The 27761-nt window shown below is 36.0% G+C and overlaps 1 protein-coding gene and 1 long non-coding RNA gene across 13 annotated transcripts; one reads left to right on the forward strand and one right to left on the reverse strand.

The window, feature by feature from the left end:
- On the reverse strand, window positions 1-27519 carry LOC123698863 (protein disabled). Of its 12 annotated transcripts, none has more exons than XM_045645661.1 (19): window positions 27267-27519; window positions 25131-25238; window positions 22716-22951; window positions 21244-21387; window positions 16434-16586; window positions 14756-14932; window positions 14235-14396; window positions 12018-12677; window positions 11373-11570; window positions 10187-10341; window positions 9699-9792; window positions 8655-9558; window positions 7460-7588; window positions 6683-6773; window positions 5670-5969; window positions 4908-4981; window positions 4450-4531; window positions 3483-3905; window positions 1-2758 (listed from the first exon to the last, which is right to left on the reverse strand). In XM_045645661.1, the coding sequence occupies exons 2-19, from the start codon at window positions 25168-25170 to the stop codon at window positions 2263-2265; spliced, it is 4518 nt and encodes a 1505-aa protein (XP_045501617.1). In that variant the 5' UTR covers window positions 25171-25238; window positions 27267-27519; the 3' UTR covers window positions 1-2262. The 12 variants fall into 12 exon arrangements, with proteins under 12 accessions (XP_045501617.1, XP_045501616.1, XP_045501614.1 ...); XM_045645660.1 differs by lacking the exon at window positions 25131-25238 and adding an exon at window positions 25478-25571 and having other exon boundaries at window positions 22716-22930; XM_045645658.1 differs by lacking the exon at window positions 25131-25238 and adding an exon at window positions 25478-25571.
- Window positions 22167-22877, forward strand: LOC123698865. Its single transcript, XR_006752472.1, has 2 exons — window positions 22167-22506; window positions 22704-22877. It is a non-coding gene; the product is annotated as an uncharacterized LOC123698865 (long non-coding RNA).
- Window positions 27520-27761: the final 242 nt, after the last annotated feature.

Raw genomic sequence — 27761 nt, forward strand, 5'->3', positions numbered from 1 at the left:
TTTCTGTGTTACAATTTTATTAACTTCAAGTTTATACACAACAGTAAGGTACGGAACATAAATACCTTTGGTACCGCGGTATAGAGGTGACAATAATTGCACATTATTCATTTCCTCTAACTACGTTATGTACAAAATATTTTAATACAAAACAGAGGAACCATCCTCTTAATTTTAGTTCATTATAAACATGACAAGGTTAATGTTACGGATAAATGGACTCATCAAAAACGATGATTTGCTTAGTCGAATTTTCAGGAATCGTCTCTCTTTTGATTAACATTATTACTAATGTACCAAGTACGATAGTGAGGCTTGAAGGACAAGCCTTTAGAATAAGTTCTCAATGGAATAACTGGTTACAATAAATAGATGTTTATATTTTTATAGCTTTTTTGAGAAACTTTATACATTATTAATACATAGTGACTTTATACTGCGTAGTTATTGAAAAAAAAAAATACAATCTTAAACCTGAATAAAATGCATGTCAAGTAAATATTATTACATTAACTAGTTTACTAATTCAAAACGAAACATCCACTAAATATTAAAATATCACAGAAATTAAATTACAAAATTATTACACTTGACTTCACATTGAGTATTGTAAATTGTAATTAAGTTATCACAAAATCAAAACCATACTTAATAAAAACTTAAATTAAGGTAGTTACGTATTAATAAATAGCAAATAAGCATTAAATTCGATAAGATTCATTTTAATTACATATTTGTGAATGATTATGACTTAGATTAAACAGAATGTTCAAATATGCTATGCAACCAATTTGTACATACATTTTTTATGATGGTAACTTTTTGAATGATTGCTATACAAATATAATTTGGCAAAGCATTTTTTACTGAAACTTGTAAGCTTCCGACTTCCAAACAGTATTTCTGATTGATGTAATCATATTATTTTTGTAAAATACCCCATAGGGGTGGTCCCACATAAACCCATGTACATTTTACTAATCGGTTCAGAGCCTTTAAAAATAAAATCAGTTAAAAAAGAAAATGATTGAAGTCGGCTGTTGCCATGTTTGCGTCAAATTTTAACTCTCGTTTCCTTGATTAACTATAAACTTATTACATAACATTTTTACCAAACAATAAATAATCTATTTACAAAGCGTCATCATTATAATTTAATAGCAAAATATTTACAAATTGACTCGAATTGAAAACATTTAATCGTAACATATTTGTGCCCTAACATTAAACGTGAATCTGGCAAGAAAATTTATGACAGCAATTTAGCTAAATTTATTTTTTTAAAGCGTAACACTGCTGGGTACGTTCAACAATCCAAAACTACGAATAGACCTCTAACATAATATTACAAACATAACATTCAACTTCGTGAATTTATAAGATGAATTATCGTTTGCCACACTTGGGAAAATATTGCATTTTGTGATTAAAATATTATATATAAAAAAAAATATGACTAACCACTCGACTACATAAAAATACTAATAGTGCGTGTTACCATGTGTCAATTTTAAGAAGTACTTAATTTAAAACGCGATTAATTTAATATTTTCAAGTCAGCTATCACATTATTAGCGAAGGCGATATTTTGATTTAATTAGAAAAATATTTCAATCACTGGGTTAAATTATGTCCTGTCACATAACATATATATGATAAAAAAAATCACGTTTTAAATCTATTATAAAGTATACTTTCAATAAATATTAGCGTAAAGTGAAACACAATAAAATAATCTATTTAAGATTTAATAGTTGATTTCACGCAATACAGGTTATTCATTCAAGCTACCAAATGGTAATAAAGTCTGTACATAACATAATAATCTGAATGACCAGCACGCGCACATTACTTCTAATAAAATATTTTGATGGACAGGAATATACCATTCCGAAAATATATAGCGATAATTGATATTATGTAATTAAAAGTGAATGAGATAATTTTTTAAAGTAGTAAAAACAATTGAAATAATAAAATACCACAGTAACAAATACACAAATTCGCGTTACAAACATATTGATTCAAGTGACACGCGTTTTGCATTTAACATTGAGTCACATTAAGCTTACGTCTATTTATAATTGCATTTCCTTTAAAAAAGAGAACTGTACACTCAACGATTTATTACACGCGATATTCGAGATTAATTTCCTTTCGAGTCACAGCCTGCGCTCATACCTTCAACCCATAACACAAACCAAACCAGTCACTTGCAACAACAAAAGACCGCAAAGAGCAAAGCACTTGGCAACGCTATTTTCATATATCCTCAAAGGCGACAAAGTCCCCGGGCCAGTTCTCGCGTTTGGCAACTCTGTCCGTGCCCGTGCACGCAAAGAACGAGTCGCCTTCAAACGGGTCTGATTCGCGCGTGAATATATTAACGGAGTCTGATTTTTTTATATCTCTGTGTGTTGGAGGCTTCGCTCGTAGCGGGGGAATGTCGCCTTCTTCTTCTTCCGCTATGGATGCGGTTCGCGGACGGGGCGGGTGTGTTGGATGCGTTGGATGCGTTGTATGTGTTGTATGTGTTGGATGTGTTGGATGTGTTGGATGTGTTGGATGTGTTGGATGTGTTGGATGTGTTGCATGTGTTGCATGTGTGGGTGGCGCTGTGAAGTCGTCCTCGAACATGGATCGCGGCGACATCGAGTCGGAGTCGAATCGGAAGCGAGTCGCGGGCGAGTCGCCGTCACGTGCGCGCGCTGAACTCGCTGATATTGGGGACGCGGTTGTGTCCTCTTCGAATGCGAATCTGTTGTGAGAATTAAAAGAAGTTAGACATCATCTTTTTAGTCATTTAAATAGAGGTACGCTAAATTATACTTGTCTTACCACAATTTAAACAGTCTATCTTTAACACGTTGACGGACAGTAAGTTTTTAACAAATTTGAAATTATGCATTTAAAAAAAGACATCAAAAAAAGGAGAAGGGTATCAATTCGGCCGGTATACTTTTTATTGTATGTATACAGATTACGCCGAGGTTTCTGAACCGATTTACGTGTTTCTTTTTTTGTTTGATGCGGAATGGTTTCGAATTGGTCCCATAAAAATTACATTCGGGTAGGCCCAGTAGTTAGATGTGCCATTTATTAAAAAGGTTTGAAGTCGGTGACAAGCACTAAACAGTTAGTATTAAGCCCGTGTAAGCCGGTAAGATTTACATAGGCTTGGCACCGACACCAAACCTATTTAATAAAATATAGCACATCTAAATAATATGTAGTGTGGCCAAGCGCTCCCCTATTGTACAAAAAAAAAAAAAAAAAAAAAAAAAAAAAGTAATTAATAACATCAAATCTTTTTTAATTTTTACTTTTTCGTTTTTGAAGTCGGTTTTTTTAACGTAGTTATTTTTATTAGTAGAAAGTTTAAGTTATCAATCACTATATACTTAGATATAAACTTTTGTTTAAAAAAACATAGTGCGCTAAGTGCTAACACTACATATTACTATATCGATATATTTACTGACCTCGTGCCTTCCAAGCTGGAGTACGGCGCGCGCTTCTTAACTACAGCCGCGGGCGATTCTTGAAAATCATCAAACGGCGAATGTTCCTTTTCCCGCGGCGAGAAGTCGTTGGAGAACCTGTAGTCCCTCGGCCGTACCCTCGTGTCTTCCCTCCTTCGACGCCTGGGGTCTCTCGGGTCCCGGGTATCACGTCCCGAGTCCCTCCCCGAGTGCGGGTCCCTCGAGTCGCGGCCGGAGTCGCGGCCCGAGTCCCGCGGGTCCCGCGAGTCCCGCCCCGAGTCCCGCCCCGAGTCCCGGTGCTCGCGCGAGTCCCGCCCCGAGTCCCGCGGCTCCCGTGAGTCCCGCCCCGAGTCCCGCAAGTCGCGGTCTGACTCGCGCCGGCTTGCGGAACGACGGCCCGGCCAGCCTAGTGTTGAACCATATCTGGAATACGAGATAGGTATTGAGAGAACTGTGTGAGTTAAGCATTATTCATGATACACCGTGCCGGGGCCATGCCGGTGACGGAGCCGGGAAACAAATAAAACAATATACATCGACATTCCAACGCCTTGCCCCGTCCGTGCACGCCGCACTGTCTCATTGGTCAAGCATTGATTTATTTATTCGCAGCATTTATTTATAGCATTAAAGACTTCATACAAAAAGTATACAATAATGTTATATAAGTATACACGCACGCATGGCAATGCTCGGCACAATAAGGTGTAGTGTAAATCAAACATTGATGCCGCTAAGTCACGAGACGCACAAACACTAAAAAATATGTGAACTTTCTAATGTATAAAAATATATTATGTCAATATATTTTGTTAAACAATTTTCTAATTTTCTTATTTAATGCAACTTCAAAATGGATAAGAGACCATAATGAAAGTTTCTTTCAGATATACGTTTATAAAAATGAATAAAATGTTATGTATTTGAAACTATTTTGTTCAAATTATCTGTAAATTAAGAGATTTACCTCCGATCCGCGGGATCTTCAGTTTGCCTCAACTCATTCCGCCGTCTAGTCTCCCGCCAACCGAGCGACCCGTAATTCCTTTCTGTAATATACATATTAAAAAATGTTTTAAACTGACCAATTTAAACTTTATGAAAGATTAGATCTTAGACGGACACAGTTACAGGAAATTAGTGAAATTTATTTGTATGTTTATTCTCAACAAAATCAAAGGTTAGATAACCAAATATGATATAGGTTATTAAGCTATTGCATAGCTTCTATCGCGGGCCTTGAGCGCGGGGACCGAATCCAGAAATTCCGTAACGAAAAATACCTCACGCTCCCCACTCCGACGGGCGGAGGTGTGGCTTGAAGGCATTGCATGCAATAGCTTTACCGCGGCAGTCCCCGAGTGCAACACGTCGTTTTTTATATATTTTAATGCATTTTCATAGAAAAAAAAGTAAAACACGTACCGTCCCTCCTCCATCGCTGTTCGGTCCAACGTTCCCGCGGCGAGGACCTGCCCGAACCGCACCCGTCACTGTAACTGTGATATGTAAATAAAGTTAAAAATAAAACAAAATTTGCTAAAGCAAAAGCAATCTTATTATTAAAATAATAAGATAAATTCATAACATTAATGTATCTTCACCGATCCTTGATAGTGTACAAAGTTTACATTAAATATGTCCGTGAGAAGACCATTGAAATTCGTCAGTATGTAATAACTGAAGGAAACTGAATGTTCCGTTATTTTTAATACATATAAATTTAATAATCTTATAATTTTAAAGCGTCGTGTCACTACTTTAATTCAAATTTATGAAAACCTTTTTAATTGATTTAAAACTTTTCGAGTATATAGACCTACTTTAAACGGAGATATTTAATTCAAGCTTTGTACATTTATTAATGATCGGTGACAATACAACAATTTCATGAGTTATAAGCCAGTTTTTTAGTTTTTATTTACTACTAGCTACATCCGCAGCTTCGCCCGCGCAGTCAAGGAAAAACCCGCATAGTTCCCGTTCCAGTGGGATTTCCGGGATAAAACTTATCCTATTTCCCGGGGTAGAAAGTAGCCTATGTCCTTTCTCGGGTATCAAAATATCTCTATACCAAATTTCATGCAAATAGGTTCAGTGGTTAAGGCGTGATTGAGTAACAGACAGAGACAGACAGAGTTACTTTCGCATTTATAATATGTATCAGTATGGATATTTTTTACTTACTCTTCATCATCATACGAGATCCGCGCCTTCCTGTGCCTATCCATCTCCCTGTAATCCTTCGTTCTCTCCCTCCCCCTCGAGTCCCTGTACTCCCTCTCCCTGTACGTCCTGTCCCGCTCCCACTCGTCCCTCTCCCGGCTTCTCCGCTCTCTTCTCTCCCTGCTGACGTCACGCCGGTCCCGCCCACCGCCCGAGTCGCGCCGATCTCTACTGATCTCTCTGTCGCGTTTCTCCCTCCCTTTCTCCTTCTCTCTGCCGCTGCCAGAGTCGAGGCATTCTCGCGAGCCCGATGAGTTGTGACTGTAGATAAATATTGGATATAATACACATATCTATAGTCTATACTAATCTATACTTATATTATAAAGCTGAAGAGTTTGTTTGAACGCGCTAATATCAGGAACTACTGGTGGATTTGAAAAATTCTTCCGGTGTTAGATAGACCATTTATCGAGGAGGGCTATAGGCTATATATCATCACGTTAAGACCAACAGGATCGAAGCAGTGCGGGTAAAACCACGGGGCACAGCTAATATATTCTATTTTCTGTCCAAATACACCAATTAGTTATGACCAAAACGATTAATTTTATTGTTGATCTGTATATTGAAAATGTTTGCGACATTCTTATTAAAGTAAATGCCATTTGTCGTTATTATAATTATGTGCACCTATTATTCCGCAAAAATGACTATAACCATGTACACAGTCAAACTGTGCAATTTTTTTCACAGACGCGACCGGTAATTAAGTGTAAAATTAAAAAAAAAAGTGTGTGTACTTATGTACACGCGTTAGAAGTTATACTTTCTTTGGCGTATGGAAAAAATACTAGAATATACAACTTGAACATAGTTATCAATTTTCATACCACCCAGAACTAACTTCATGCTGTTAAATTTAGGTGTCGGTATGCGCGCGCATGGTAAAATTTCACTCTCATGATTTTTCTCCATCGCGCCAAAAGAAGTATAACTTCAAAAACTGAACTATAAAAAAATGAGCAACCCACCGAGACTCCCTATCACGTCGTATTGTATGCCTTGGTACAGTCCGTTCCTCCTCCCACGGCGACGCGTCTCGAGACGATGATGATGTTTGCACTAAAATCACAAAATTAGTAGTAAGTTATTTGTTGGATTAACTATTAAAAGTATTTTCTTTTCTGGAGCTGTAAAAATGAGAAAGAAAGACGATACAAGTCGTTGAATTACAACGAGGAATTACACACACATGATTTTAAAAATAAATCACGAATACACAATGCTGTTATGTCATACAACCAGAAAATATAAAAGCAATGTAAAGTCTTTCAAATGGAAAATCAATTTATATCTCCGTGTATGTGTGTATGCATTTTATCAGGTTATAGCGGTACACGCACTTTCCTCAGCCAAGCCACAACCACTGTGACTGAGCTGCTTTGCGTGGAAGTTCTTGGCGGGGCTGTTCGCTCTGTGTGGAACGGCCTAATTGCATATTTATGCGTGTGTATTTGCCTGTGTGTATGCGTTTGTGTCTACATATATGTGTGCGTTTGCGCCCGCGTGTTTATACGTGTGTGTGTACGTGCGCGCATGTTTATGCGTATGTGTAGTCGGGTGTGTGTGTACGGGTATATACGTGTGTATGCACATATACATATGCTTGTGCGTACTTGTGCGTTTGCGAACGCGTGTTTTTGCGTGTGCATGTATGTATACGAGCGAATGGGTGTGCGTGTCTCTATACGCGAGTGTGTATGTACGTGTTCGTCTGTGTGTGTGTGTGTCTGTGTGTGTGCACATACCGGTGTGTGCTGTGTGCGCCCGGCGGCGCCGCTCACGCGGCTCGGAGTCACGCGAGTCGCTGGACCAGCCCTCGGTCCACGCGAGCCGCCGCAGCCCGCCCGCCGCGCCAACCGCGCCCGCGCACCGCTCTGCGCACACCGCACGCTACACTACTCGCTATGTTCGTACCCAATGTACACGCGTGTACGGGGGATGAGCAATGTATTGTAAATAAACTACACCGAGATTTTGAAAAGTTCCTAACTATTACGGGTAGTAATTCCAATACACGGTAATGACGCCCGCAACGCGCTCTGCGCAGTACACTACTCGCCACTTGTATGAGCGTGTATGGTGGACGAGCAATGGATTGCAAATGAAGGAATAATTTCGCGTATTTGATAGAAATTCCTAACGCACAGTATAGCTATGTATGGATTGTAATGGATAGCTATTGATATAGTTCTGTACCACTTGTACACGCGTGTATATTGTATGGTGGTCGAGCAAAGGATTGCAAATAAACTACGGCGGGTATGGATTGTACTGCATATACTACACAATACTCGATTTATTCTCTACTTATATGAACGTGTACCGTGAACGATCAATGTATTATTAAATACCTTGCAATGGATCGATAGAAATAATGATGTAGCACGCCCGCGACAAATATCATTACGCACACTACACTACTCACATTGTTCCTACAACTTGCGCGCGCGAACCGGCAACAGGCAATAGATTGTAAGATGAATTGCAATACATAGCTAATAAATACGCCTGCAATAATCGACAAATCATTACAAACAGCTGTCAATTATTTTTACAATAACTAGATAGACCGTTTGTCTCATGTACCCATAAAACTGTGCGAAACTTGTTTATGTATTAAATGCGCGTTAATATTTGCCATTTTGTTAAGAATAAACTCATTCGAACATGTGAAGGTTAGGATTGTCCTTTCAATATGAAATATTTTATGAGTAACTATAAAGTGCATTCATACTACTACTAACTAGTCTTGTCTGTTTATTGGTATATTCGTGAGAGTAGTTTTTGTGCAAGCATCAAACTTTTAGTCCGCCGAAAAGTATACGGATTCAATACAATATAGTATTGAAAATTAATGAGTACAAAGATTATCTTAACTTAAGCTCTTTTTCAAAGTAAAATTGAATAACTACAATGACTTATTAATAATAATCAATTTACCTTTAGTATCCGGTGACGAACCGCTAGCCACATCACTTATAGACCCGGCAGATAACCTTTCCGGCGGCTGCAAACTAACCGGCATCACTTCTATAGGCGTCTCTTTCTTCACCTCAATTTTCTTATCTTCCTCTCTCTCTTTCACCGCAGGGCTCTTTCTAAACGCATCCTCCACGTGTGTGAACGACAAGGAACTATTATCTATGCAATCGAAGAAATCCGAATTGTCAAAACCGTCAGATTTCTCGTCTGACTTCTTTCTCTCTTTTGGTACTTCCGGTGGTAAGGATTCGAATTCATCCTGAGGCTCGGTAATTTTAATTTCACGTAATGCCGCGTATTTGTCCGTCTCGTCTTGTTTATCCGTTCCGTTGTCACGTGGTGACACGCTTCGCCTAATTTTTTCTAGCTGCAAATTCTTCATAACCGTCTTTATATCTTCTATTTTGGCTTCCACCGGTTTCGGACTAACTGAATTCCGGAACATATTGAACGAATCCAGCGTCAACTCGTCCAAAGACTTTAAGGGGCTCTTGTCCATTTCTCTGTCTTCCTTCTTCTCTTCAGTCTTCAATAATTCTTGTATATGAGTCAATTCTTGATCGTCTTCCTTCGGGCCGGTATCTATCGGGTCCAAAATGGACTTTGCTTTTAATTCTTGTTCTTGTATTTCTCTGAACGCCGCATATCTGTCGTAGCTGGGGTTCGCTTTCTTGTCAAAATCATCGAAGTTAGCAACAAATGTTTCGGCTGTGTCACTCGGTGCAAAATTATCTTCGAATTGCGTTTTAAATTCAGTTGTGAGTGATGGAAGTGGGCTCGGTTTTTCTGGTATAGTCGTAGTTGGAAGGATCGCGGGCGGTTTTTCTTTTTCTTTTTGAAGAGGTGGTTCAACGTGTATATGCTGAAAATATTACATAAAATCTTTTAGATTTGTGATATTAGCTAGAACATTTCTTTTACATTACTTAATTGAAATTTTCTTTTAAATTCACAAAACTGTAAATATCGACCTAATTATTCAGATAATAAGATACACATTACCGATCGTTCGACATCAGCAGCTAAATACGATCTCAGGTACTCGGTAAGTTGAGGCAGCGTCATGGACGATAAAGTAGCAGCCGGGACTCGTAACCTAAAAACAAGAATGTTGATTTTAGAATTAGGAAAGCTTTTTTAGTTTTTAACATTATTCAAAAGACTTAGAAGTGTAAGGAAATTTCATCAATTTAAACAAAAACACATACACACACAACCCATACACATACACAACCTCAAAAATTTTAGATATCATTAGCTTTTTAATTGCACTTAAATAGTAGCTGTAAACTTGTAAAGGAACAATCCTATACCTTTTAAAAAGGTCACAGTTCACTTTCGCCACAACAACGACTTTAGGGGCCATAGGACATTAAGTCAAGTCTGTTCACTACGCAATTGAAGCAGTATTTCTCCCCACATTAGGGTCACCGCTCACCTAACTGCTCAACCTGCGTAAGTATTTTCCCCACATTAGGGCCAACGCTCACCTGGCAGCCAGCTCGTCCATAGTGAGCGTCAGTAGTTGGCTAAGCGTGATATCGAATCGCTTAGCAGCTGGTAGGGGCGGTGGTGCAGGCGCTAAGTATTCGTCCTCGCTGCTTGTTGTTATGGACGACATTCGAGGCTTCATACTGCGGTCGGCCTGGAAATAAATGAAAAAAAAAATTCAAACGAAATAATTTTTCACTAATAGAATTCACTTCTTGCTGATAATGTCCCTGATAGCATATTTGACACTTTTTGACGTTCATATTTGGTCATACATTATTTTTATTTTAACTGACAGATAAACATATCCAGAAGCTGTGGAACCGTTATATTCAAGGGCCTTCATGGGTACAAGTTAAATCAATGTCAAATAATTAAGTACATATAAGCAGGGGTCCGTGTCTGATACTAACATAATATCTAACAATAGTAGTACTTTGATCAATTTATTCCTCAAAATTGAATTAGCAAATTCCTTTAACATAGGAATATGAATATGAATAATACAATAAACTTGTGAATAAGATATCTAATTCTTCTCACCTCAAATTGTTGTGCAATCTTAAAATAAACTGAAAAAAATCCATGTCACATAAATTTTAATAACTACGCCATCTATTGCACATAGTATTTAAAAACACAGCAATCACGTGGCACAGAAGAAGAGGTATGTGATGAACATTACTAGATGGCGCTAAACTAACCAACTATTTAATTGTTATTATTTTTCGTTTATATATCAATGTTATACGCAAAATATTATGTGATTTTAAAATATCAATTATAAAGTAATTTAATGTAATATTCAGTAATTCGAGAAGTTGATTATTACTTTAAGGAATAAATTTCAAGTAATCACTTGTTGTAGGTAGGCAAAAAATTTATTATTACTTAGGTATTTTGGGACAAAAATTCGTCATTTTACAAACATTGTCAGTGTAAATATTACATGTATACTGGTATAGCTATGCTACAATGATTTTTTGACACTTGGAAGAGATTTTATAAGAAGGCGGTATTAGTTCTGTATTTCGCCACGTACCAAAAGATTCAAATCAAATCAAATATGTTTATTTGCTCGTATATGGTAATTTAAAGTCAATTAGTCTCAAATTTACTGCAATTTTAAATTGCGTGCAAACATTTTTACAAATTAAATTCTTGAAACAAACGCATATTACTCACAACTGGCTCTTTCTTCCTAACCGGCTTCGGCAGAGGTGGTCCCGTATCCCCATCGTCGTCCGGTTCGTGGGGCGGCCGTGGGGGGGGCAGGCCCATGTCCGTGACCTTCTTGGGGGGCAGGGGGGGAGGGGGGGACGCGTTGTCCAGTAGCTTGGAGCTCGGCTGCGGGCGTTGCCGGATACTGGACGTGTCCGTCATCTGCGAACAGATCGTGCGGTGGGGTAGATTTTTAGAAAACATTATTTATTTGCGACGATTTATTGTACATAACACAATAGAAATAATAAATCTACTTTGATTTGTAAATAAAAAGTTATCTTATAAATGTAAAATAAAAATAGTACAGAGCGTAATCCACGTCCCATCAAGTATCATTTTTGCGTTTTGTTAGTCGGTTGAAGGACACTAGAAGCTTTATTTTTTTTTCTGAACACTTTAGTGCTTTTAAACAACATTTATTATATTTTATATAAACATATTTATTTAATAATATAATGTATATGGAATAAATAAATATTTACAAAAAAAATATTTATACGTCTAACAAAATGTTTTATATGTATAATAATAACTGAGTACGAATGTGTACACTGGTCAATGAGAATGGAGTGCCAAGACAAATTCGTTATTTGAATGTTTCCCTACCTGTCTCTGCAGCCTGGGCGACTTGGGCACGGGCTCCGGCGGCAAGCTGACCTGCAGCGGCCCGTTGAACACACTCTTGCCGCTCTCCGGCCCGACCTCCAACTTATCCTGCGTATCTCTGCTCGGTTTACTCTTGAAATCGTCCGCTCGCAAAAAACTCGTCTTGGGGAACTCCTGCATACTCGTGAACGGATCGTCCTTGAACGTGTCCGAGAACGGGTCCGCGTTATCGAACGGATCGGTCTCGGCGAACGGATCGGACGCGAAAAACCCCCCCGCGTACCCGGCGGTCGGATCGGTCCGGTCGGTCCGGGCCACGGCCACCGTGCCGCCCGAGTGGCGCGACAGCGAGGTGAGGCTCGTGGCCGGCCCGTACGCGTCCCGCCCGTACGCGTCCCGCACGTACGCTTCCCGCCCGTACGCTTCCCGTCCGTACGCTTCCCGTGCGCACGCGTCCCGCCCGCCCGCCACCGGCATTATGTCGGTTAGGAGCGACTGCGTCGGCGGGACGAGGTCTTTCAGTACTTTCTTTGGTGGATTTTTGAGCTCCTGAAAGAAGAGTTTTTTGTCAACGTAAGGTTTACTCCGGCCGGTGCCGAGCGGGTCTAGTTCGGTGAATACGTCGTACGCGGTCGGGTCGGCGGCGGCCTGCGAGATCACCTGCAACACCCATCACGGTTCTATTGCGCTTGTATTAGTACCACGCCACGTGGCGCATTCGGAGACTTTAAGCGTATCGAATCATGCGAGTACCTATACAGGTTGCTCCGTGTGAAACGAAACACGTTCCGATAGACGTGGACGTATACGGCGTGATAGTACTTAATCGAAACCGTTGTTTCACACCATATTCTGTGTGAACGTTTGACACTTTCGAGTCAACCTGTATGTGTTGCATAGCGAGGGCAGCCAAATAAATAAAAACAAGCGTAGTATCTTGAAGAGCAAACGATAAAAACGGTGCTAAGGTGTGCAGGTGTAAAGACATACGAGTATATAGTCGCTACATTCCTTTTCCTTACAGGGTTTCGAACATCACAGAGTACATGCAAGTTTGCATACGACAATTATTATTAACACATAAAGCAAATTATAGTTTGCTTAATAAAATCTCTCCTATCATATTTGAAACAAATTTGAATAACAAAGAAGTTAATTTATTGTTTAATATTTTAACGAAAACAGCAATTTGACAACAAACATATAAACATGTCACATAATAATACAACTGTTACGATAATGCGTTACATTCCAAACATAAAAATTCATAAATGTTTAATCCATGGACCTATAAAAAAAAGACAGACGCCGACAAAGTGAAGCCACCATAGTAAGCTAGCCATCGTGTAAATACAATGAACACGCACATACTCTCAACATAGTAAGCTAGTCGGCCGCCATTTCGTCGTGAGCTACCGTCTGATTAACCGCGTCACTGTTTCACAAAAAAATATTTAAAATGCCGTCTTGTGTGGTTAAATAGTGTCGCAACAGTACAATTTTTAATAAGAAAATACAGGGGATTACATTCTGCAGGGAAGCAAGTTATTTCTTTTTGTTTTAATGACAAAATTATTACGGCAAAATGTATAGAAAAAATACAGCCAACATTGTCGTCAGGACAGCTGTTGCCATTGTGTTGCTATTATTTCGAAATTTCATTATCCCAAAAGTCGGGGAGTTGATGTAAAATATTTTAAAATTACGATAAAATAATTTGATACAAAATGCTTGCTTTACAAATTTCTTTATGCTTTTTCGTCTCACAAAAACATGCATATTATGCATTATCATGCATACTAAAATCGCATGAAGCATGTTTCCTATTTGTTTGGTTACAAACTGACATTACCTCTCCTCCCCCCAATATTGATTGAACAAATTTTCATACATTTTCCTTTGGCTTCGCGTCGCTAAATAGTAATTGTATTTATGCATAGGTTCTAATAGTTAGAGTACACATAAAATGTACAACAAATTGAAAAATAAAAATACTAAAGTGTGGGGTAATTTGCACTGCACCTGGCAATCAATCTGGCACACACACATGGATGTATCGCTGCCATTACTAGGCTTCACTCAATGTTTAGGCGATATTCCGTCCGTCTTTTTTTATAGGTCCATGGTTTAAGCTTATACGTCAGTTGTAAAATGCAATTTCATACACATACATATTTATATTTATTTCTATTCATAAAGTAATATATTGTAACTCACCGGTTGTTCAGTGGGGTTATCGACCAAAGCTGGTTTTGGTTCGAAATCCGCTGCGACAGAAGACAAGTCGAAAGGCAGCGGGGGCTTGCTGGGGCTTGCGGAGCTTCGCCCCGGGGTGCTCCGTCCCCGCCCCGCGCCGGGCGGTGGGGGGAGGAGGCCCTTCTGAAATAATTATGAAAAAAATGAATACGGAAAAATTAAAATGCGGTTGTATTCCTGGCTATGAAAATAATATATATTTCAGTGAGAGTCAGTGAGAGCGAATTTAATTTAAAATCAGTTATGTACTATTTAATTGTATGAAATTTTTTAGGTAGCTTTAAAAAATTACACTTTTAAAAAATATATTTTTTAAATAAACTTCAAATACTCAAACTCAATGAAATCCAAAATGGCCGAAATTCAATCCTAAATATTAACTCAACTGCTCAACAATGCTCAACAAAATATATACACAAATTCACTACAAAATATAATTCATCAAAGAAAATCCTATAAAGTATAAATTTAAAGAAAATCACCTGCGGGGGAGCAGTAAAGGAGTCACCGAAGGGATCATTGGAGGGAGTGAGGCCCTCAACTTGTGTGAGCCCTCTCCTCAAGGAACACAGCTCTTGTTCCAAATCCACTAGTTCTGCTACACCTCCCTCCGCGCCCTCCGATTGTTTCACTGTCACACTTTCACCCGCTGTTACACTCTGAAATATATTAATTTATCTATACTAATAATATAAAGCTGAAGAGTTTGTTTGTTTGTTTGAACGCGCTAATCTCCGGAACTACCTACTGGTCCGATTTGAAAAATTATTTCGGTGTTACATAGCCATATTATCGAATGCACAATTTATGATACACCGTGGAAAGCTAACAACACCTTAATATGCCAATTATTGAAATAAAATCCACAATCCTTTTTTTTAACTTTTTTTTCTGCTCGACAATTTTGTTTATAAAGACGCATGTGCTATGAATGCAAAATATAAAGCTTCCATAATCCTCGAGCTTCCCTCTTTTTAAAATATCATTCAGTTATAGTACTTTTAATCAATCTATCTTTATTTTCCTACTTACACTAAAATCCCCAGTCTGGCCATCACACATACGCACATAGCTCGCACTGACACTCGGGAAGCGCTTCACAAAACGCATCAACACACTTCTATCGTACATCATACACACTGACACTTAACATCCATACAAACGTACATACTTTACTCGTTTGACATAAAACAAATATTTGTTTGTTATTATTGGATATGCGTAAACACCATTGTCCGCAGTACAATAGATAGATATTTTTAACGGGAAATACGCGTGAAGATTCTTATTTCTTAGTTGTATATGAGAAAGACGTTATTATGTATTAAGTTATCCACATTTTATCGATTTTTACATGAATCTTATAACAAGAAGTAGGTAGTAACGTAAACATTTTATACTTCTTTGTCAAAATATCTTACAGTGTTCCGATTAAAGGTATTGCTGCATAAACTGTTATAGATAAAAACTGTATTTTTTTATCTGGAGTCAATTTGTATTTTGCATTTCTTATTACGTAATATTGTATAAAGTTTAGAAACTATCCTAAATCAGTATAAACAATATTTTTTTCAATCTCATGAACTAATCTGTATCTTTTACATTAGGGTTATAAGCGTGGTATTTCCAGTTTATATATTATGTATTCGAAGCATTTAAAAATGCTATCAAACTAAAAACAAAAAAAGAGCGAGTTTGCCAAGCACACGTGTCAGAATTGAAACTTCTTTGGCAAGATTCAGATACCGAAATCGTCACCTCTCTAACTTGACGGTATTGGCTATTGCCATGACGCGACCTTGAAATTTTACTCTCAACGCGCCTAAAGAAGCTTCACTTCAAAATGCTATAAAACTAAAAATTATATCAGGTACTAGCTTCCGCCCACGACTTTGTACGTGCATCCCCGTTCCCGCAAGAATTTCGGGAAATCTTTTCTTAGGGGACGCCTACGTTATGACATCTAGGTAGATGTCATAACTGAAAGCTGACATTTGGCATACACCTGTATGCCAAATTTCATACAGGTGAAATTTGGCATACAGGTGTATGCCAAATTTCAGCTCGATACGTCCAGTGGTTTGGGCTGTGCGTTGATAGATCACTATATCAGTCACCTTTGAGTTTTATATTATAAAATATCAGGTATTAGAATCATACCTTATTAGATTTAGTTTCAGCAGCGCTGGCGGTCGGATGCCGCACAAGGCTACTGGCCACAGTCTTGCCTTCCAACTGTTGCTTCGCCATTTCTATCTCTTTCTTCTTCAATTCGAAAACTACTTGGAATAGGTCCCTCATTGCTATAACTACCTGAAAGTAGAGAATTGTGGATTACAAATAAAGTAATTAGAACCGACTTCTTATAACAAATAATTATGAAGTAGCACTTATTAGTAAATTATTTGAAGTTTGTGAAGTGACACGAATCGTTTTTTGTTCGTACGGAAATAAGTATTTTGGTCTAGAAATAATTGAAATGTGTAGTTTCAGTTATTTATTTCATAAATTACGTGATGTTTTTTTATTTTTTTACAACTCACGTATTTTATGGACGCCCCCTTATGCGTCGCCTATATCCATCAGATATTAACATCAACTATTGACATGTGTATTTTTAATCAATCGAGTTTATGTCTTAGATATCATACGAATTTAGGTTTCTATTTCATGCTCCTATTTTATATTTATTTATTATCTAGGTATTAAACTATTTAATGTACAACTCCATTTAACAATAAAATACATAGAATAGAATACAAATTGGACGTAAAGTTTAAACTTTTCAGCGATTTCTTCCAGGCTACCTTACCTATACTATTTTAATCGGAATATAGTATTTTGCAATAAAAATTCTTGGTTAAATGTTCATTAATTCAAACAATTAAAACGGTTACTCAGGACTGTACACGAATATGTTTATAGCAAGATTTATTTATAAGATAATCAGTTAGATATTCGAAACGGTCGGTTTTAATTGGCAAAGTATTCTCAATTGAATGCTTCCTTTTCGTAAACAAGTCGATGTGATCATCCATCTGCATTATGTGCTTTTAAAATGTGTTACAGATTATGTACTGGAACCTTTAAATGTACTTTAATTAAATTAATGACAGTTCTCTCAATACATAGTAGTTAGTGTATAGTTAAGTGTTCGTATTTTTTATATTTAAGTGCAATAAAGTATTTATAAATATAAATACTTAGTTACTATTTCTAGAACAAAAATCACAAGTATAAAACAAAGTCGCTTCCAACTGTCTGTCTGTGACTATGTATGGTTGACCTAGGGAAAACTATAGCCTTATGACTACTGGTTTAATCTTTTCAGAATAAGAAATCTCAGAGATATCTTCTTACCGTAATAAACAATCATAATAGATATGTCGTGGCCATATCGTAGATTTGCTCATTTCATGAAATGGTCGAATGTCTATTGGCCACATCATGATGTGGTTTAGGCAGATCAATGATAAGAAATCGTTTCTCGATATGGCCAACTAAACGCGCAGTTTTTTCATGAAATTATCAAAATTATTTGATCATATCGTAAAATAGTAACATTAATTATTGGTAGAGGCGCTGCAAGCGCTGTGCTTATATGATAAGATGGCGGCCGCTGGCGAAAATTTAATTATTCGCAGTTTAAAACTTCATAGTTCGTTTTATTACAATATGAAGAAAGTCATAGCAAATAATTTACGACGAAGAGGTTCGAGTACTATGGAAAATGCGGATATCTTATATTGAGGAAAAAATGCGTCTAAAATCCTTTACATAAATATATTTATATATCCTATGTTATTATAATTGTTCCTTTTTTTAAAAGCGATTCGCTTCTGGCGTTCTTTATTAAAGTCTAACCTAACCTAACCTAAATGTTTTCTATTGCAAAAACCATTCGCTTCTGGCATTCGCCGGCCACTGCCGTGGCACTAACTTAAATGACAATAAACAAGATCTAAAAATATTCAGAATTTTTTAATGTTTTACATATTTTATACGATCTGGCCAAATGTGGATGAACATATCGTGAAACGTTGACGATTTAACGATCTGATCAAACCATGTTGGCCATTTCATGAAATGATCGATCATATCATGAAATGAGCAAATCTACGATATGGCCACGACAGATACATAAAATAAATGTGTTGTCTCTTATTTCCAGCCAGTTTCCGCCGTGAATTGAACTGACTGGCAAATTCATATTCTACCATAATTAACCTGGCTGGTTATTGCGTACATATTATGAATTTGCCAAACTGGCTGGAAATAAGAGGTCCTAATACGGCCCTAGATATTTTTTAGACGTTATATACAATATTTCGCGTATTTCTGATTGCAACAGATACCTTATAACCACTCCCCTGATCGACGATAATACATATGTATACATAAAAACCCTAATCAAACGAAGGGACGACTATATTTTAGGGGTTATTTAGTACACCATACGATCGTAAAAGGTTTCCCTTGTCCGCTAATTAAATTACATTACTCGATGATGTACATTTAGAAAATAAATATAGTAAAAAAACACCTCTATAAGATAAACTCATGAAATTATGTATTGCCACCGATCCTTGATAAGTGTAGAAAGGTTTAATTAAATCTGTCAGTTTAAAAGTACCTAAGTGAAAAACGAGACTAGATGAGTCAGTTACATATCGGTCAATTAAGGAAAGCTGGCATGTTCACAGTACTCACACTTATGCAATTTCACTTACAGTATGTTCAAAAATAAATGCGACTCTAGTTTCATTTTAGACTTGAATTGTAAAATGGGTGCGTTGTAGATAAATATATGAAAATATAATTATGAAAGCTCTCATAATTTACCTGTAAAATTATAATTTAAAAGTAAATCAATTGATGAACTTAATTATTTATTCTAAAAATAATCAATTGGATAAAAGTATTAATAATCATTCAATAATCAAATAATAATTAAATTTCAGGTCATAAAAACAATACAAATAACACGTGCGCTCACTCCCAAGTCCCAACACACGGATGGTTGTTTTGATAATGATTTAAATAACGGACGTCTTCTGCAGTTGCGGAGCAGTCTTGTCCTGACTTTGGTCGAGTAAAAATATCTAAGAAATATTATTGTAGCGACACCTCGCTCTGAATCGCGCAAGCGAAATGTTTTCGCTACAGAGATATATATACAACTTTCCGACATCATCCATCGGGGCCTTTACGGCCGGCCAGTCGAGTTGACTGGTCGAGGATCCTCCCTTTTTCGATGGAGGAATTCCACCTTCCTTCCTCCACATTATATATTTTGTAGTAAGTACGTAATACCTACCAATACGCGCTAACAAATATATGTTACATGTTTATTGTATAATTTTCACACTATTGGTTTTAAACTCAAACTCAAACATTTATACTATTAGATTTCTTCTAGAAGCACTTTTGAATCGTCATAACAGTTTAACAGTTTTAACATTTACCACCAATTCAGAAAGCAGTATCTATAGAGAAGAAGAAGAATCTATTTAATCATAATCGTAATCTTCTACTTCACTGAAACTTTCATCGCTCGAAGAACTCGATGTTTCGCCGTCGGAATTTCTTAATGTTATTATAAATGAGTCAGTGTAATTATATACTTTTGGTTCTAATTGAATATATTTTTCCTCATGTTCTCGCGTCTTTCTCCAAACGTCACTAAACATATCCAGACTAATGGCATTTGCTTCCTTTCTAAATAATTCTTCCACAGTTTTCAAGTTAAAGTTCACATTTTGTGATGCTATCCCTTTAATTATGCCCCATAGTAACTTTATTGGGTTGAGTTCTGGATGGTACGGTGGAAGGCGCAATACACTATGTCCATGATCTTTGAGGATTGCATCAAGTAAAAATTGTGTATAGTTTGGCTTATTTTTTTAATAATGTGGATAACTTTGATTATTAATTAGTTATTTGATTTTTGAAAAAAAAATGCCGATTTTAGTCAAAATTTATATTTTTCTAACAAGATCCTTATCATCCCAATTTCCACCTTGGTGAGAAACATTGACATTTCTAATGAAAATGAACAAAAAATTAAATGATTTTATTAAATACTGTAAAATAGTATATAATTCTTCCATTTACTGTATCACAAAATTCTTCATAGATTTTTAGATATTCGTACTACACCAATTACATCACCCTGTATTTATAAACAATTGCAAAATATGACACATACATAGGCCGGGAGATACTGACACAAAATTTCGGTTCATTTGTAACAGAATGGCGGTTCTACAGAGGTCTTATTACGCAATGACAAAAAGAAAAATGATGGTCAGAACGCTGGTACCGGCGGATTAGTCGCGTGGGCGTAAGTCACACTCGTCGGATAAGTAAGACCCCTCTAGACCGCCATCCTGATACAAATGACCCGAAATTTTGTGTCAGTATCTCCCGGCCTAACATGTGCAATGTGTAAATGTGTTGACGTTCCAGCTCTTCTTAATATACTTATACGAACATATAGGTGAAAGTAATATAAACGTGAAAATTAACTAAAATTGTCTTTGTTTAAAATGTGTTTAATTAAAAATCTTGAAACTATCTATTTGCTATTAGTGAATCTAAACATGATCTCATATTATCTAAAACTATGTACTAAGAGTTAATGAATCGCATCTATTCCAAATACTCATAGTATAGTATCAAAGGTGATAAGGAAATTAATTATGACACGCAAATATGCTATAATGCGTAGTGGAATATTAATTATAATAGTATATATAATTAAACTACCTATGTATGGATATACCGTACATAGGTAGTTTTATTAGTTAGGAAAACCGTAAATGAAATTTAGCACATATGTATATAGAGGGTAACTTGGATTATCACATAGATTTTATCCCGGAAATCCAACGTGAACGGGAACTATGCTGGTTTTTCTTTGACTACGCGGGCGAATCCGCTGGCGGGAAGCAAGTAAGTATATATTTACCTGACTAGCAGCTTTATCAGTCTTTATTCCGAAGAATCGATGCCCCGTGTCCGGAGAGCCGAATATGTAGCCGAAGGCGCGCGAATCCGTCATGTCTTGTGCGATGAACGAGATCTTGTGAACGGGGTGATGGTAAAGGGAATCCTGGAAGGAATACCATTACTTATTTGACATTGATTTAACTTTATCCGTGAATGCTTTGTGAACGAAACGGTTCCACTGTCCACAGCTTCTGGAGCTTCTATTATTATGTCAGGATCGTATCTAAACTTAGATAATTTCGCAGAGCAAATAACTAGGTAATTTAGTTGTTCATGTTATGTTGTTTGGGTAATTTATAAATAGTTTCATTTTGTAATGTATTTTATTTTATTGGACGTTTAATATCATCCTTATACATATTTCATTAAGTGAAAAGCTATTAAGCTCTAATAGCTCTTAATAATTAAGGTAACTATGTATTCAAATTCTTTTTCTAATTTGCGTGTTACATTTATTTTTTTTTTCAAAATATCGAGCGCACGGAATTCAAATAAACGTTGAAAATTTTTCTGCATGTCCACACAATGGATCAAAAGTCAACTACAAAGAATTTATGCCGTCAATATTTTTGTTCTGGCGAATGTAGCTATCCACGTAAGGTATAATTATTTTTTCCTAAAAACATATACATAACCTACTAATCATGTAAAAAACATTTAGTATTCTAGATTATTCATAACGACAACAATGTTGCCCTCATAAAATATTTCAAAGATCTGATAAGCATATCTTGAAGGTAAATGCGCCAAAGGATATTTCGGTTCAACGTATTTGCGTATGCACGAGCTTACATATTTATAAAGCAACTCAATGTTATATTTAAACCTCATTTACCAACTTATGATTTATTCAGCTCGTTGTTACAGTGTTAGGGCGAGATTACATGGACTTTGCGCTAGTTATGGCTATTAGTGAATCAATTATTGATAAAGGTCGATGATGTATTGCTGGCCGTAAGTGCATTCGACATTGTTTGTGATAGATTAGCTATGTACTCACCATTAGCCTCGATTTTCTTTTCAATCACCGTCGTTAGTGGATGGTTTGTTTATATTAGCCCTTTTTATTACAACGAAATAGGGTAACGAGGAAATGAACAACAGCAATTTGGTGGATGCCAAATATTTAAAATATATTTTGCGGGGCCTCATTCGAGAGCACAACTCTACCGCGACCGCTACTATTGACTCTACTGTTGGGAAGTTAGCAGGGTTCTCCCGGGTAATTGAACATTTCTTGTAACATTGTTTTTATTATAAGTTGAAATTATACCCATCAGAGATAGCACATTCCATGGCGAAGCTGAAAATAATGTTGATTCAGACAGATGATTGTGACTCCACGACCAATGACCATGCTATACAGTTCCTGTTACCAAACCTGTGCTGCGGTTGTCCCATAGCCTAATTATGTTACAGGTGACAACTTACGCCAGTCTTGTCGTCCCGTAATCTCAATCCATCAATCGCGACGTGCACTTGTATTCTCTGCTTGTGCTCGCCCGCCGCGCGAATCGCCATCTTGAGATCTGCCAATGCCTCCTGACACATTCTGTCACCGCGCGCCTCCGGCACTTCAAGAACGCCTATTAATTTGGCGCGAAAAGACACCCCTTCCCCGAGAAATCGACCCGGCTCGTTCTTGTCTGCGAGAGGAGCATAAAAAACTATAGGTTATATTATAAGTATGTTCTCAGACACAAACATTACGATGTACTATTAATTATAGGAAAAATAAACGTAACGAAAATGTAACACTGTCAACAGCTGACAATCTAACTAGATTATCTAATTCATTAAATATTTAAATCTTAGAGCATTAAATTAAATAGGTACCTAGTGTAGAAATATTTCTTTTGTTATAAAATTTAAAACGATTTAATTTAACTACACCAGTCGACTTTTTGCATTAAATGTTATCTACCAATTTATCTACCCAAAAGATTACAATAAAAAAATGAATTTTATAACTGAGACCAGTGCCGTATCTCGAAACTTGGCACCAGTAGCGTAATAACGTTTTGTGGTGTTATTTGAACATGGAAACATATAATTATTTATTTGTAAGCTGTCTAGACAAAACTACCATTATTAATGGAACTAAGAAACAATCCATTCAAAACGGGAGAGCATAATAGTAAAGTAGGACAATAATTGGTCAAGTTTTAGTTATTGAGATATATGCTAGGGTAGCTATGTAAAATATAATCAATTTTTTTATTAACAAGGTTAGTACTTATACACATAAAGCTATTAACCTAGATTTATTCTCTTCAGTGTCTAAAATTTCACGTTTATTTACCTTTATTAAACTGTTTGTCAACTTTTTTGAGAGTCATTTATTTTTTTTTATCACGAGAACACTGGCCGCAAATGATACCGTAAATGTTCGAGAACTAAATAAAAGTGAGCGTTGTCCTATTTCGGTCCCTGTTTACGGTGTATCACTCGCGGTTAAATTGAATTTCCTCTTTTTAAATTCAGAATCTGAGCCTCGCGAAGCTGTTTATATTTCTCATATCCTAGTACATACCTACCTAAGCATTGTTACCGATATAAAGATAAATTAGATAAAAAGAATAGTTCGTAATTTTAAGAAATTTAACAAATTGATTACGTATGAATTTTATTTGTAAATTATTTTTACAAAAACAAGGAATATAGACGTTCTCATTTACCTGGTAAATCTTTTCTCTTTTTGATAGATGACTATTTTGAAATTTGAAATTCACCAGCTCTACTTACTATTTTTTGTTAGTTTGGTAAGTCAATCATATTTTCAAGATATCTTCATAACATTATAATAACCCTCACAAATTAATATGTATAAGAAGATAACATGAAGGGAAACCCTATTAGTGAAGATAACTTAGAAGATAATTAATAAGTACTACCTATGTAGAGCTTATGATTTATGTTCATTTTGTTTTAAACTAACTTTCTCCCTTTAACCCTGCAATTAATTTTGACATTCATATAGTAAATATAGTGAAGCCATTAGGAATCATAAATTATAAATTGAATTAAATTTTATTGGTAATAACCAATTGGATCCAATTTCTTTAACAAGAAAAACAATTGTTATTTAAACCATCAAATCATGTTTTGTTTTAAATAGTTTGAAATAAAAATTTTATGACATTTATATTAGATTTAAAAGTCATATTTTCTTTATAGTAATTTTAAATTTAACAGTTTTAATCGTTATATCATTAATAAATCTTTACAAATCATATTTAAATTCGCCATTTGATACATAAATTGCATTATTAATCATAAAATTGGTCCACGTATTAATTCCAAGGCAACTTCAGTTTTCAGCGCATTATATAAGCAATCAATTGTTCGCTGCGATGTTAATCAAACAAAAATGATTGTCTCTTACGTATCCATTCCTGACTGATGTTAACTCTTATCTCTTTGTGTTAAGCCTAGTGTGACTGACCGCGGAAGGACATTACATTAGGTAGGTACGCATCTTCGAAGTCATAAACAAATCATGCATAAAATAAAACATAATAAATCGCAGAAATGTTTACAAAGCTTCACTGTCAAGGCTAGACATCTGATAAAGATATATTTAATTATATTTTCACACATCTCACGAAAGCGTGTGCTATACATTGCAACAGTGTTTCGGTATTTGTTACGTTTGCGATACAAAGTTTTATACATAGGAGCCAGCGTTCGTGAGAGAATAGAAAAATAAGAAAAAAAACAGCAGATGAAATCGTTTTGCTCTATTAAGCGCTCAGTTATAATTAGAAATAGGGGAGAATAAAGTAGTGAAGGGGAGGATGAATTACGTGTAACAAGCGTGAGGTGCAATATGAGCGCGATACTCACCGAACTGCCGCAGGAGGTGCTGGAAATGACACACCTGCATTATTCCGTACAAACTGACTAAAGTTAGTTACTTCCCCGTCGCACCACTCCACCTCCGGGGCCCACCCTCTGTTCAAAACCAGGGTTCACTAATTATGATATGGGACTAGCATAGCACGGGTGACTTGACATAATTAGTAAGGTGAATGTCACAGCCGAACCATGCAAATATAAAAAATACGCAAAATATACAAATCACAAAGCCGGGGATGCGTTAATGTGTTACACTTAGCTCTATCTAAACACCGCAATCGTCGTATCAAAGGTACCGTGATGAAAGCCTCTCGAGCTACACAGCAAAAACTCACATTTGCAAGGGCTGGTTTTCTTACGGAGGGTTTGCATTGGAAAGTCAGTCGGTAACTTGTGATTAAACATCGGGATCTCGACCTTTCGGTATCACTGAAATGCAAATACACTAGGCGTTCACTATGCACGGTCGCGGCGTATGCATTCGAGTCACATTGGCTCGAGTCGCTCGGTTGCAATACGCGAGCGGCGGAGGTTTATTGATTTTTGCGGTGCCATCGCGGCCGGTGTGAGATGTGGACACGAAGTGGAGATGCTGATTACGTTTTTACTATATTTAGAACGCGTCGAACGGAATTGATTCTATATTAGACGATAAATAGAGCATTTGTAATAATGGAGAGATCGTTTCGACGGTCTGTCCGCACACGGGCGGATGGCACGCACATTGGCGCGCACCGCCCTGTCGGTGTGAGGGGTGCGCGCATACACGCGCAACTCAGCCCTTGATCAATATTCGCCCCCGATCTCGACTCTGTACAATTTCCATGCCTCTCAATGGAACTCAACTGTTCCATTTTGTTATCACTTCATGGGTTGCGAAATTAATGGTTGAGGTGGATGAAAGTTATACGAGAAGGATATTATTTTGTTTAGTATTATGTTTTACTCTGAATATTAACATCTTATCAATAATAAAAAAAAGTTAATTGTATGTGATAAAAATCACGAATATTTTAATAATCTGCTTTAAAAAATATTTATTTTTATTATACTAAATGTATTTATTTTATTTTTAATTATTATTTTAATCCCTTTAATATATAATTATGTCCTCACTTCGAAAATGAAATCTTGACTGTAATTTTTGGGATAATTTGTTTCAGCAAGTTTCCTATCATGAGTGTTGTAAAATTAAAAATTTATGTTACATATTATAAAAAAAAACATATGATTTGAGATTGCTGAATTCAAGTTTTGAATTTGCAATATTGTGCCTAATGTTATTCATCTGCTAAAAAATGTTTATTTTAGCAAAACATTAGCACTAGAACATCAAACAAATTAGCCTTCCATTCACAACTAAAATGTTTCAAATTATTAAATTGTTCAATAATACAAGTTTAGTTTGTTATAGATGTGTGTGTTCAATTGTTGTCATTCTTGCATGTTGAGATTTTATGTTTTTTTTTAAGTGAAACTTCATTTGGCGAATTGAGAGTTAAATTTCAAGGTTTCTTAGTGTAAGTATTATCTAATAATAATCATAAAATATTTTTTAAAAATTATTTTGGATAAATGTGATTCAGATAAATGGACGTTACCTGTATACCAAACATGAAATACTGCACTTAAATGAATTACCTTTATATAAATTATTGAAATCTAAATAGAAACAATAAGTGCCCCTTTAGCAGTTAGAACTTAATTTTAATTAATGTATAATTTGTAATTAGACAATATCAAGCAATAAAAATCTTAAAAAGGTAATATATTTTTTTTCTGGATAGCAATTTGTCATCATAAGACAATAAGAGTGAAGAAAAGAATGCAAATACTACAAGTATTAGATTATATCATGGACCCAATAAATATCTAGATTATATTCGTCCATGATTATATTATATATATTAACCTTAAATATATTATGCGCTATATATATTACTTATACTTATAAGAATAGAATCAGATTTACGTAAGCAAACACTAAATAAATTGCCCTTGTCTTCTTTAAAGTTGCATGCACACAAACACCTCAAGGTTTGCTCAAATAAAGAAATAATACGAATTCGTAATATAATATTTTGTATATACAATGAAGAATTAATATCAGAAAAATTTACTTACATTTAGCTGTCGTCATACCGACAATAATTTGCCGAATATTTAAGTTTGTATTTAAACTTTAAAGAACAAAGTAGGTATGTAACGGAATTATTAAATAAATTGGCCAACCAGAAGTAACAAAATACAATTCTTTGAATTAAATTATTTGTATACTACCACCGGTTTTTTATACATGTCCAGTGGAGTGCTATAACATTTCATAAACTAATACACGGCAAGAATTCGTAACAGAACAACATTTTAAACACAATTAAATGTAAATCAAAGAGTATAATGTATATATAGGGCAATGTAAATAAACCCGTAAAAACTAAAACAGCTCACTGTTCATACTTCAAAAATGACACTTGACAGAGGACAGTTGACGTAAATCATTGACAATTTTGAATTAGAATAGTAGTCTATGCTACGATAAATTAAATTATACTTTGCACAGCTTTGAAAGGACAATAATTATTAAAAGTATTTCCATGATACTTTGGTTCATAAGACAAA

Source organism: Colias croceus, chromosome 17 (assembly GCF_905220415.1).
Source record: "Colias croceus chromosome 17, ilColCroc2.1".
Taxonomy (NCBI): Eukaryota; Metazoa; Arthropoda; class Insecta; order Lepidoptera; family Pieridae; genus Colias; species Colias croceus.